Here is a 13,540-nt window from a genome sequence, read left to right as displayed (position 1 = left end):
CTGTCACTCCTTCCTCTATCTGGCTTCTAAACCCTCAGTCTGGCTCCACCCAATGAGCCTGTCTAAAGGTCACTCCCCAAGGGAGCCCTGCTTGTGGTCAGACCAATTCACTGTCCATGGATGCTGTCATGCAGGACCCCAGCAAGTGTGACCAACATCCACGTACTGGGTAGAAAACTCGATTATAAGACGTTCGAAGACTGAAACTATCACCCTGCTCCCCAAACCTGCAGCCTCTGGCCTCAAGCCAGCACCCAGAGATCCAGAGCTGGAGGGAGCAGGAGGCCCAAGGTCAACGGTAGGAGCTGCCTGAGGTCCCTTTGCATCTTGAGGACCAGCTGGGGTCATCCCCTTTCTCCCCCATGCTGACTTCCCCAGAGAGCTGGATGGGATGATGTCACCCACTGCTCATCACAGTCCCCCCTCTCATCACTGGGCCACCCTGCTCCCCACCCCCCAGGCCATCACCGCCTGCTCCCTGGCCTGCTGGCTTCACGGCCCGCACCCTAGTGTGCCCCGGCCCTGCCCCCTCGGCCTGTTTGCCGTTCTCGGTTAAGGGCAGGAAGGGGAGCCAGCACTGGACACCCGGCCCAAGGGCAGCGACTGGTTCACCGGGAGCTCACCATTTTGCAGATGGACTTGGCCTCCTCGGAGAACTTGTGCGAGTACACCTCCTCCGTCTCCAGGACCCGGCGGTCCACCTCCTCCCTCTTCACCTTCTCCTTGCGGCCGCGGAAGGGCGACTGGCCCTCGATCATCTCGTAGATGAGGCAGCCCAGGCCCCAGTAGTCAGGGCTCAGGCCATACCTCTGGTTGTTCAGGACCTCCGGGGCTGGGGGCAGAGCAGGGGGCCGAGAGAGGTGAGAGACAGGCGCATGGGGCCAGGGCTGTGACTCACACCAGCGGGGCCTCAGGATGTCCTGCAGCCAGCAGTGACGGTGCTGCCTGGAGCTTCGTGGCTGAGACCTCTTGGCCCTGCTGCCTCCTCCCCACCAACGGCTGTAAACACCGCCTCTTCCGGGGAGCCTGCCCTGGTTGCTCTCCACTGTGCTCCCAACAGACTCTGTGGATTTAGAAGCCTGAGCGCAGCGGATGAAAACACCCTGGTCCCTTGATGTCCCCCCAACAGAATGTGAGCCACATGATTCTCCATGGTGCCTGGTAACAGGGGTGACACCTGGCACACAGCAGATACCGCCCACGTATGCGTTTCCATGAGTGCAGGTGTGTCCACCCAAAGTAAAGATGATTTTAAATTTATCTGGAGTTCAAACAGCTTCTCAATATGACATCCCTAACATTTGGATAAAATGAATCATAGATTCACCAGGGAAGTGCAAAAAAGATAGTTTCAGGTCATGAGGCAGACCATACACATCCAGGGAGGCAAATGCACCCGCACGTGCTGGTGTGCACACGAAAGAGGCTATACCAACACTCTGCAAGAGGGTGCACGATGTGCAAGAGAGTACAACACTCTGTGCACAGAGGTGCACGATGGAGCTGTCACCCACCTGTCACCCAATCACCCATTATCCATCCACCCACCCATTTACTCATCCATCCTCATCCATTCATCAGCATTCACATGGGTAGACAAACCCCCCACATACCACAAATACCCCACAAGTTCCACATGGCATGCAATCTGAAAAGAACCCTTGAGAACCAGAGACCAAGTCCAGAAGCCTGAGCATGTGTTGCTGGCACAAGCCCGGTAGAGGACAACAATGTCCTCAGCCCCCAGAGCTTTCTGGAGCCCCTCACCTCCTGGGGTGGGCGGAGGTGTATGAAGTGTCCAGGAGGAGGCCCAGGCGAGGTCCCTGTTTGGAAGGGGGACCCTGGGGGACCACTGTAGCTCTGGCGCCCATCCCTGCAGACCCCAGGATGATGGTCTCAGAGGTGCTCAGGGGATGCAGGGCAGGAAGCCAAGGCGGGTCTCTACTTAGAACGGTGCTTTGAGGAGTTCCCGTCGTGGCGCAGTGGTTAACGAATCCGACTAGGAAACATGAGGTTGCGGGTTCGGTCCCTGGCCTTGCTCAGTGGGTTAACGATCCGGCGTTGCCGTGAGCTGTGGTGTAGGTTGCAGACGCGGCTCGGATCCTGCGTTGCTGTGGCTCTGGCGTAGGCCGGTGGCTACAGCTCCGATTCGACCCCTCACCTGGGAACCTCCATATGCCGCGGGAGCGGCCCAAAGAAATAGCAAAAAAAAGACCAAAATAAATAAATAAATAAATAAAGAAAGAACGGTGCTTTGTGACACAGAAGGGGGTGTGCTCCTCTCCCTTCTGGGCCCGTCCTAATGATCTCCCTACTCTGTCATCACCGTAAAAGGCTGTCTGCCAACTGACGGGACACCTCCTTCACCTCCGCCCAGGCAGTGCTGTGTGCTGGCTCTGCTCCTGACCCCAGGAGGGGCTTGGCTTTGAGACACAGCAGGGACTGTGGGGGTGGGCCACAGAGAGCTCAGTGCAGTCAAGTTGCACCCTGGGCCCCAATGCTCCCCCAGCCTTGGCTGAGACCTCCCACCTCCTACCACGACCACTTCTGCTACGAGGTACACAGAGAAGCCAGCGGCTCTGTGTGCCGGGCTGGGCAGGGGCCGCACCCACACTCACCCATGTAGCCGACGGTGCCCACCCGGCCTCGGATCAGGTCGCCCTCGGGGATCTTCACAGCCAGGCCCAGGTCCGAGATCCTAATGTGGCCTGAGTAGGGACAGCAGAGTCAGTGAGTTCCTGGGATGGTTGTGTGGACATCTACCTACACCAGGCAGGGCTCCAGACGTGCCATGTGTGGGCCACCCATCCCAGGAAGAGTGGTACCTAATCTGCCATCGCTGGGTGACTATAGACCCTTGGGACAGTCCAGGTATCAGAGGAGAGGGATAAATTATTGTTTTTTTAGGAGAAAAACTTAAAGATGCAAAAGGACGCCTGGCTTTGGTTGGACGATGGCTGACCTGCCTCATAAAATGCCCTAATGGGCTTCTTGGAAGGCTGAGGTCACAGAGTTTAAAGTGCCTTGGCCCAATTCTGGGATTGCTTCATGGGAAAATGTGAGATTCTCCTGACATTTAGCAACACTTTGCTTGAGGGGAAAAATCATAAAACAGTTTGGGAAGCAGCTCCCTACTCTGCCTTGCTGCTCTTTGGAGGTTGTTTGTTTTCTCCCTTTGGAGAAAGAGAAGATGCCCCTGGGTCCAGCAGAGACAGGGAGATGGGACGAGGGTTCCCAGGTCAGCACTGACCCCCAAAGGCAGTGACGCAGTGCTGAGAGTTTGCCTCACCCAGCAGTGGCCTCATCTGACCCCCAGGAAGGAACAATGACCCCCTTCCCAGCCTGGATCTCAGCAAGACCCAACGCCAGGGACCTCCCTGAGGCTAAAGCTGAGTGGATTCCCCCGGCTCAGTGGCCCCTGACAAAGGCAGGAATAGGGGAAGAGAGCACGCAGATTCCAGCTGTCAGGAGACAGATCAGTGGTGGGCACAGTTCCAAGACCAGCAGGGAACAAGGACCCCTGTGGGCGCTGGGTGCTTCCAGTGTGAGGAACCCTGTGCCTGCTCCTCCACGTGGTAGCATCACGCTCAAGCCTGTTCTCCTGGTTACCAACACCTCCCCCACCTCCCCAGGGCTGCCTGGTGCTGGGGCATTTGGGCAGTGAGACCTGGTGTCTGGCCTTGACTCCCCACTGTTATGGCTGGGGGCCCTTGGTGGGTCGGCTCCTCTGAGCCTCAATCTTGTCGTCTGTAAAATGGGCTCAGGGAGACTCCGGCCTTGCCCCTCTGTAGAAATGGGAAGATCTAGTCAGATAGAAGATGTGACAACCTTTTCGCAGGTGCCAGAGGCTAAACAGTTATGAGGAGTTACTGTGCTTGCTCTTGTTACCCATGTGCACACACACACACTAGAAGATCTCAACAGTGATGTATAAGTAATAGTGCCTAACATGTGTATAGCTGGCTGTAATTGATAAAACAATTCCCCTTCAAGTTATCTTGTCAGAATCTCACCTCCCCCCCTCCCCTCTGAAGAAGGCAGGGCAGGACCCACTGTTTCCATTTCACAGACAGGGAGGGTGAGGTGCAGAGAAGTTGCACGAGAGTTAAGTATTTGCCCAGAGTCTCTGGAATTCTCGACGCCTCATTCAGTGCTCACCCTCACCCTTGGGCACGCACCCTGTCTCCCCGTCCCTTTCTCTTGGCTGGGCCACACTGCCTCTTCACCAAGTAGGAGCTTTATCCATGCCCTCTCCCTCTCGTGGGCCCAGGGTTGGCATCTCTGAGTCTCTGCTGGGAGGCCCTCTGCTCCCTTAAGGTTGCGATGCTCACCTCAGCTACAGAGCAGGAAAAGGATCCCAGGGCCACTGTCCGACTTACCGTAATCATCTAACAGGATGTTTTCGGGTTTCAAGTCTCTGAAAGGGAAAGATTACCAGCATGTGAGTGTGGGTGTTCTGGGTGCCATGGGCACAGTAGCCGCTGAGTGGACCCCTTTGAGCCAACCAGGCTGAGTGTTTCCTTCCCACCTCTGGGCTCAGGAAGTCTGATCTCTCCCTGAATCAAGACAATCTTGGGCTAACTTCTCTCCCTCCAGTAATTTAAAACAAGCCCTGCTATTGACCACAGGTGTCTTTCTGACCCTGGGGAGTGACTGAAAGGAAGTCAGGCAAAGGCCAGTCCTGCCACCTGTCCACACACTGATGGCTGAGAATACCTCTGGCTGGTGACAGTCCCCTCCAGGGCTAGGAAGACCTTGAGGTCTCAGGATGCCCTGAAGGCAAAGCAGGGCCTGGGCATGAAGGGGGATGTTACTGAGGACAAAGCACTGGCTATAGAATTGGGGCAGAGAATTGTGAGGGAGAGAATGGCAACCTCCAGGACAGAGACTCCCTTTGGGATGGAGCCCCAGGAGCCTGGCGCATCCCCTGATGCCAGCTGAGCCACAGCCTGGGAAGAAGCATGGCCAGAAGGCACATCTGTAGCTGCAACCACCCCGTCCCATCCCTCATGTTTCTCTCCTTTTTAATGACATGATTGTGCTCATGAGAAAGGGAAGCTCTCTACTCCCAGAAAAGGGGGGGTGGCAACAGAAGTTTCTGGTTTTACTAATAAAAGATCTCCGTGAGTTAAAGAATACCAACAGGACAGTGTATGCAACTCAGTTAAGCCACTGGGCAAACGATATAAGGGCATCTGGATTGAGGATCCAGTTCTCAACCAACTGGCTTTGTTCATTAAACTGAGGGTAGCTGTCCTCATGGGAAGTGGTTACTGTGCTTGTATCCAGCGGCGCAACCTCAGAGTGATAATTGGTGTTTGTATATAGCTATTTATTACAAAATACTTTTGTTGCTGTTGTTATTAACTTGCATGCTTTTGATGTGCTGACCATTCCAAATAAGGGCAGGAGCCATCATTTCAATGAATCAGCCCCCACTGACCAGCGCATCAGAAAGACAGATGGCTAGTGGGCCAGAACCCACACCCACAGAGAGGTAACAGCAAGCGGTCAGGCCACAAGGTGCTCTTCCTCCCTAGATGCAGGGCTGGAACTTGGAGGATTGCCCTTTTCCTTCTTTTAAGAGGAAAGGAATCAAGTGGAGGGTTTTTTTTTTCAACCCTTAGGGAAACTTTTATGACTTTCTTCTCACTTGAATGAAAACAAAACAAAAGCATAAATTGGGATCCGGGGCGGAGGGGCGGGGGGTGGGGGAGCCTGTCCTCAGGACCATTCCTCCGTGCTTTCCAAACCTTCTTGGGCTCCCAAGATCATCTCCGCCAAGAGCTCTGAGGCAAAGGTCTTCAAACGGGTGTGTGAGCTGGGGTGGGCATGCCCACATGTGCCTGCGACCTCAGGAATATGCATTTCTAGATCCTTACCATCATGATGCCCTGGCCCGGCTCCCTCTGGGATCTCCCTTCCACCTGCCCTTTCTCCGTAACTCTTCCCTCATTTGACAGAAGAAAAGCAGCTCCTGGAGTTCCCGTCGTGGCGCAGTGGTTAACGAATCCGACTAGGAACTATGAGGTTGCGGGTTCGATCCCTGCCCTTGCTCAGTGGGTTAACGATCCGGCGTTGCCGTGATCTATGGTGTAGGTTGCAGACGCGGCTCGGATCCTGCGTTGCTGTGGCTCTGGCGTAGGCCGGTGGCTACAGCTCCGATTCGACCCCTCGCCTGGGAACCTCCATATGCCGCGGGAGCGGCCCAAGAAATAGCAAAAAGACAAAAAAAAAAAGAGAAAAGAAAAAAAGAAAAAAAGAAAAGCAGCTCCCCACTCCTCAATATGACCGTGGAGCCTGGTCCAGAGGGTAAAACCTCCAGGGTCCCAATTAAAAGAGCCATCTACTTATTATAAGCGTGGCCAGAAGACATGATTTTAACACTTAGAGCCATGTAGTCAAAGCAAATTTTGAAAAAAATCTTATATATCCGTATATGTCAGAGCGGAATGCGGAACAATGACTTTTATGTGGAGTTCCCTCTATGGCGCAGTGGGTTAAGAATCTGAGTACAGGAGTTCCTGTTATGGCGCAACAGAAATGAATGCAACTAGGAACCATAAGGTGGCGGGTTCGATCCCTGGCCTCACTCAGTGGGTTAAGGATCCATCATTGCCGTGAGCTGTGGTGTAGGTTGAAGACGCAGCTCTGATTTCACGTTGCTGTGGCTGTGGTAGAGGCCGGCAGCTACAGCTCTGATTGGACCCCTAACCTGGGAACCTCCATTTGCCGTGGGTGCAGCCCTAAAGAGACAAAAAAAAAAAAAAAAAAGAAAAGAAAAAAAAGAATCTGATTACAGCAGCTGGGGTAGCTGCAGGCTTGATCCCTGGCCCCCCACAGTGGGTTAAAGGATCCGGCACAGCTGTAGCTGTGGCATAGGTCGCAGCTGGGGCTCGGATTCAATCCCTAACCCAGGAACTTGCATGTGCTGCGAGTGTGGCCATTAAAAAAATGACTTTCATGCAAAAAAAAAATATATATATATATATAATATTCTGTGGTGGTACAGGAGAATGGGTAAGAAAATGATAGAAAATTCTTCACCATTAAAGAGCTGTCATGCATTTTTTAGATGATGGTGGAACATTAATTTGCTGGAGCAATTAGATTCCACTGGATACCTTTGGAAATGAGATGTCACTTTAGTTCCATTCAAGATAACACGAGCCACTATTTTAACACATGATGGACTATTTCAGATGTCTATAAAATGCATGAGGGCATTTTCCAGATTTTCAAGATTCTTTGAGGTGGGCTGTGAGAAGAGTCTGAGGCTCACAGAATCTGACCACCTGGTTCTACAAAGCCAGGCGGTCTCGGAGGGACTGGGCTCCAGGCGATGCCTGTGGTGGCAGTGACCCTACGAAAGCCTTCCTGGGGTTGGTTCCGCTACCAGGCTCCACTGAGCTGCCTGGGTGCTGGGGGCAGGGGCACGTGGCCCCACCGCATCGACTCTGAGGCAACACTTGGCCCCGCTAAGCGCCCCTCCCTGCCCCCCACCTTACTCGGTTGCAGGGTGGGCGTCTATTCGACTCGAGGGCAACGACCCGGCCTCGACCTCCCAGGGGATGACGGTCCAGTCCAGGCCGGGGAAGGGTGGGCCCCAGCTGCTCGGCCTCAGATGGGGGCCAGGGCCGGACGTCCGCTCACCGGTAGACGGTGTTCTCGCGGTGCAGGTCTTCCAAGCCGCACAGGATCTCCGCCGCGTAGAAGAGGGCGCGCTCCTCCTCGAAGCCAGGGTTCCCCATGTTGTAGATGTGGAACTTCAGGTCCCCCCCATTCATGATGGTCAGGACCAAGCACAGCGCGTCCTTGGTCTCGTAGGCGTAGGCCAGGTTGACCTGGGAGCCCAAGGTGGCCCTGCGGTCAGGTTCTGGGACCCGCCACCCCCACTTCCACTCCTCCTCCCTGGGGCCCTTGAAGCTGCGCGGAGGCTCGGGTGAGGGAGCTGCGGCAGCTTCACACCAGCCCCTGCACCCCGCCAGCCTCACCGTCCCCCTGCTGCTGCCCCTCAGTCCGATTCGGTGGTTCCAGATGAGGGGGCAAAGCGAGTGAGGGGCAGCCGGCACCTGCGCTTCCAGGGATCCTGAAAGCAGGTGTCTGTGCTTTTCCGTCATGAAAACATGTATGTGCATCAGGTGGTTAAAACTTCTGCCCGCTCTGAGCATCACCTTATAAAACCCACCCACTCCAGGGAAAGACCGCTGCAGCAGGCTGATGGTATCCTTCGCCTTCACGCACAGCTGCCGCGTGGTGTGTAACTGGGGAAATGCACACACCCTCTGACACAGCCACTCCTCCTCCAGGAATCCACCACGCACCCTCTCCCCAGAACATGCCAAAGGGGTGCTGGAGGATGGACATGGCAGCCTTGTCTGTTGTGGTGGCATCAAAGCCAGAAGCAACTTGTACATCCATGGGGGTCGGCTCTACAAGTTATGGCCTATCTCTTTCCCTGTACATCAGGGGACTGCTGCCCAGCTTTAAAAGAAGAGGTGCAGCTATAGGCCTGGTTACTGAAAAAGATCTACAATTTAAGGAGGAGAACACTGCAGCCTAAGATGTGTAGTAAGATCCCATTAGCTAAAAACAAGCAACTCTGTACATGAATCAAACACATCTGGAGGAGTTCCCGCTGTGGCACAGTGGGTTAAGAATCTGACTGCTGCAGCTCGGGTCGCTGTGGAGGCACAGGTTCGATCCCTGGCCTGGTGCAGTGGGTTAAAGGACGTGGCATTGCCACAGCTGCAGTTCGGATTCAATCCCTGGCCAGGAACTCCGGTATGCCATGGGTGTAGCCATTAAAAAATGCAAATAATAAAAAAAACCCATGTCTGGAATGATTACTCAAAGAGGGAGGCTTTTAACTTTACTGTGCTGTTTGACTTTTTACCTGCGTGTATATTATTTTTTATAATAACAAGTAGCAGAGACATTGAGAGATGGCCAAACACCCTCATCCGCCTCCACATTTCCCAGCCTCCCCTGCGGTTGGCTGGTCCCTGGCCGGACCTGGTCTCACACTAGAGGGGAGCCAGGCTAGCTCCAGGGACGGGACAAGGTGGCCACGACTGACCCCCAGGTGCCCTGTGACGGAGGGGACTTCAGGCCCCTTTCTGTGGCTCATTTCCCCTCACCGCATTCCATGCCCTGGGCGGACAAGGACCAGCCCCCCGGAAGATCACCCCCTTCCCAAGGGATGGAAGTCCTGTCGCCAGGAGGGGGCCTGTCCCGGAGCCCTGACACTCACCACAAACTGACTGTTGACCTTCTCCAGGATTTGCTTCTCATTCAGAGCCATGGACTCCCCTTTCCTCTTTTTGATCCTCTTCTTCTCCAGGCGCTTACAGGCGTACATTTTACCCGTGGCCCGAACCTGGCAGGCACAGACCTGAAGGGCAAGGAGGAAGCCAAGGGCACAGGGCACGTGAAACGAGGCGGCCTGAAGCTCCCTCAAGGTCAGGATATTGTGTCTCCAGGGCTGGGAACCAAGAGCCGGCTGCACCGCAGCGTGGGGTGTCCCAGCCTCGGACCCGACAATGCCTGAGTCCTGGACCCACTGGTCCCAGGGTCCTGCCCTTGAGATCTGGCTTTGGTGCCACCTTAGGCACATCCTAGCCCTTGAAGGTACAGAATCGGCCATTTACACCCATGTTTAGATGGCTGGCCAAGGCCTGAAGGACTGGGCCTCTCTCAGAGGCAACCAGATTTTCTCTGTCTCAAGCTTCCAACCAGATGTGGCCACTGATAATGGGGACTTTCAAGCACCAGGTGCTGGTCAGAGAGGCTTTTTGGGGAGTGGGGTAGCGATGGGAGGGAGACCCCTTATAATTCGGAGGAATGAGAACCAGAGCATTGGGTCTGGTCTTAGTTCTGCCCCTATTTTTTTTTTTTTTTTTTTCCTGTTTGGCTGCACCTATGGCATGCAGAACTTCCAGGGCCAGGGATCAAACCCATGCCACAGCAGTGACCCGAGCCACAGCAGTGACAATGCTGGATCCTTAACCCACTGAGCTCCCAGGGAATTCCAGTTCTGCCCCTGTTTGGCTGGGTGAGCTTGCCTGGGTCACCTAACCATTCTGAACTTCCGCTTTCCTCATCTCTAAAATGGGAATAACAAGGCTTCCCTCATGTATTGGGAAGATCAGATTAAGTGCAACAGTGCAAATTAACCACATGGTCAGGCCAGGTTGCTTAGGCCCCTCACGCCCTCACTTCTCCCTCCAAACACAACCAGAAGTGCCCATTTCTGTCTCCAGATTTGAATGCTGCTTGAGGCTGGCTCCAAGAGCACCTCCCTCTCACCTGCCCCGCCAGGCACGGTTCCCACCTTAGACACAGCCGACCTCCCCAGAGGCTGCAGCCTCACCCTCCCTCTCCACCAGGGGGCGTATGACTGAGCCATTGGCTCAGAAGCCCTGCTTAGAACACTTCAGGCCAACCCAGAAGGAACAGAAAAGGGGGCAAGAGTACAGCAACTGCCCATGAATTCGGGACGTTCACTCACCTCCCCAAAGCCCCCTTTCCCTAGTACTCGGTACTGCCTGAAAGTGGTTTTGGTTACCGGTTGCCTGGAAAAAAGCAAAAATCCAACCTGAGTCTTGTAGTAGTAAAATGCAAAATCCAGAAGAAATAGACAACGGCAGCATTGAGAGCAGCCAAAGTGAGGCTCAATTTCACGCCCCCCATACCGGGCCCTGGGGCCCCCCAGGAATCATCGCTGCAGACGGGACCCTCCCTCGGGGACTTGCTCTGGGGCTGGGTGTTCAAATCCCAGGCCTCAGCCCTCCACCCTGCGCTGGGAGGAAAAAGCAGGAGGCTCAAAAATGTGAGCCGAGGCTGCTTCACCGCACTTTCCCTGTGGTTGCCCTCTCTCTCCCAAATGCAAATCATGCGGCTAAACGCCCAGGGAAGCTGTGTCCTCAGCGCAGGGAGGGGGAAGGGGCCAGGAGCCACAGAGCCTCGGTGTCCCACGGTGGCCACAGAGGAAACCACAGCCCTCCCACACCTGCTGGGCAGGCGGCTGCACCTCTGTCCCCAGGCGCCCTGGCCGTTCCTTCCTGCAGAGGTGCCCCCATAGCGCCTGGCTGCACCCCTGGAAGACCTGGCCTCCCCGGGGGCAGAGGCTGCTGGTCTTCACGTCTAGTCTGGGGACTCTCTGGCTTCCTGTCCCCAGCCTTCCCATCACCAAGGGAGTCAATTACATTCCCCCTCCCCCGCCCCCGAACACCAGAGATCCTGTCTGCCAGAAGCGGCATTTATGACGAATCACTTTGCCTCTCCCGACCCCCCATTTTAATTAGCCAGAGTCATTTATAATGTCTATTAAGACAGACCCTCTGATCACCAGGCAAGGATGGGACTCTTGGAGTAAATAAATAAATGGCCATTTAGTTTCAGCAAAGGACTCCGTGTTGCAGACAGCTTGAGGTTTTTCATCGCTGGCCTGTTTGGCTAAGAAAATTCAGGGTTTCCCCCCCTTTCTTTGGCTTTAGTGAGATATAATCGACAAAGTGAGCACAACTTGATGTTTTGATAAATGTATACATTATGAAATGACCACCACCCCATCAAGCTAATTACCATTCTGTCACCTCACAAAATTACCATCCCCCGACGCTCCCTTCTTTTATCCTTCCTTTTTTTTGGTCTTTTGTCTTTTTAGGGCCACGCCCACAGCCTATGGAGGTTCCCAGGCTAGGGGTCGAATTGGAGCTATAGCTGCCAGCCTACACCACAGCTCACAGCAACACTGGATCCTTAATCCACTGAGCGGGGCCAGGGATCCAACCTACATTCTCATGGATATCAGTTGGGTTCGTTAACCACTGAGCCACAATGGGAACTTCTCCTTCCCTTCTTTCAAAGGCACTTTAGGAGTTCCCATCTCAGCGCAGCGAAAACGAATCCGACTAGGAACCATGAGGTTGCGGGTTCGATCCCTGGCCTGGCTCAGCGGGTTAAGGATCCAGCATTGTCGTGAGCTGTGGTGTAGGTCACAGTCACAGCTGTCGCTCCGATTAGACCCCCTAGCCCAGGAACTTCCATATGCTGTGGTGTGGCCCTAAAAAGACAAAAGACAAAAAAAAAAAAAAAAAAAAAGCAGTTAAGAGCTACCCTCTTAGCAAACCGCAAGCGAACAATAGATACAGTACCGCTAAGCACCATCACTGTGTTGTACAGGAGATCCCAGAACCTACTCATCTCACATAACGAAAACCTTGTGCCCTTGACCGACATCCCCTTTCTCCGTTTCCTCCCCACCCCTGGCCGGGACCGCTCTGCTCTCTGCTCCTGTGAGCCTGACGGTTTTAGATTTCACCTATAAGGGAGGTCACGCAGGATTTGTCTTTCTGTGTCTGGCTTGGTTCCCTTAGCATCATGTGGTCCAGGTCCATCCATGTTGTCCTAAATGGCAGGATTTCCTTCCCTTTTTTAAAAGGCTGAGTAATAGTCCATTATATAAACATTATCATTTTTTACTGCCACGTTCATTGCAGCACTATTCACAACAGCCAAGATACGGAAACAACCTAAATGTCCATCAGTTGATTAATGGGTAAGAACGAGCAGCTTATGCTCAAATTGACTCTTGGCTCTCTTGGCCTTTTTTTCTCTCTCTTTTTTTTTAATGGCCACAACCATGGCTTATGGACGTTCTCGGGCCAGGGATGGAATCTGAGCCGCAGCGGTGTTCTACGCTGCAGCTGTGGCTATGCCGGATCCTTTAACCCACTGTGCCCGGCTGGGTATGGAACGCATGCCTCTGCACTGACCTGAGCTGCTACAGTGGGATTCTTAACCCACTGTGCCACAGCAGGAATGCCTCTCTTGGATTATTTTTGAGCATCCCCTCAAACCCACCCCAAGAGTCTTAATCAGGGCAGGGACTGGTGAGGCCAAACTGGACCAAAGAATTGGGTCAGCTTGAGGAAGACCAGTGAGCCTCTGGTCACCGGCAGCTCCTGAATGAATCTTCCATGGAAACTCTTCTCGCTGCTGGGTCCTGACGAGGATTTGGGTTTCACTGGAAATCACAGCTTCTTTGGCACCACGCTGTTCTCTTAGGACAGCCCTGAAGACTCTCGGGCACTCCTGGGCACGCCTGTCTCGAATCCACGTGCTGTGACTCGTTCTCTCTTCTCTGGCATTTCTGTAGGAAGCGGGGGCCCAACCCCTGCACAGACTGCCCGGGTTCAGGACTCCCCCTCGCCCTGCATCTTCCGAACGGGCAGCCCAGCCCAGAGCAGCTGCCATGCGCCTGCACCCGCTGTGCCGCCCTGGGAAGCGTTTCCTCCAGCTGCCCTTGAAACCACATGAAGGCGCCCGGGCCTAACAGTTTACGAGACACGGAGAACAAACAGTCGGTTGACATCACCGCAGAACTCCTCTGCTGGGGGAAACGAGTGTAACACAATTTCCGAGGAATTTCTTGGTTAACCTTGGGAGGGAAAAGAATCCCTTTAATATTTCAACAGCACAGCTCCAGCAGGCCGTGATCTGGTTAGCAAGAAAAAACAAAAGGGGGCAGGCGGAG

At 54.2% G+C, this 13,540-nt stretch overlaps 1 protein-coding gene across 2 annotated transcripts in view; it reads right to left on the bottom strand.

Moving 5' to 3' along the window:
• The window catches only part of GRK5 (G protein-coupled receptor kinase 5), a 233,900-nt gene that overhangs the window by 8,561 nt on the left and 211,799 nt on the right, over positions 1 to 13,540 (bottom strand). For both annotated transcript variants that reach the window (XM_084995690.1, XM_001928584.7), the window contains 6 exons: positions 10,511 to 10,574; positions 9,254 to 9,394; positions 7,654 to 7,844; positions 4,380 to 4,417; positions 2,619 to 2,708; positions 624 to 832 (listed from right to left, as the gene is read on the bottom strand). In XM_084995690.1, the coding sequence (XP_084851816.1) occupies positions 624 to 832; positions 2,619 to 2,708; positions 4,380 to 4,417; positions 7,654 to 7,844; positions 9,254 to 9,394; positions 10,511 to 10,574 (733 nt within the window). The remainder of the gene's footprint in view (positions 1 to 623; positions 833 to 2,618; positions 2,709 to 4,379; positions 4,418 to 7,653; positions 7,845 to 9,253; positions 9,395 to 10,510; positions 10,575 to 13,540) is intronic.

Source organism: Sus scrofa, chromosome 14 (assembly GCF_054392235.1).
Source record: "Sus scrofa isolate SSC_HxYL_T2T_F1_AM1 chromosome 14, Sscrofa_HxYL_maternal_Yorkshire_Landrace_v2.0, whole genome shotgun sequence".
Lineage (NCBI taxonomy): Eukaryota > Metazoa > Chordata > Mammalia > Artiodactyla > Suidae > Sus > Sus scrofa.
The sequence above is the reverse complement of the archived record's forward strand: the minus strand, read 5'-3'. Positions and strand labels throughout refer to the sequence as shown.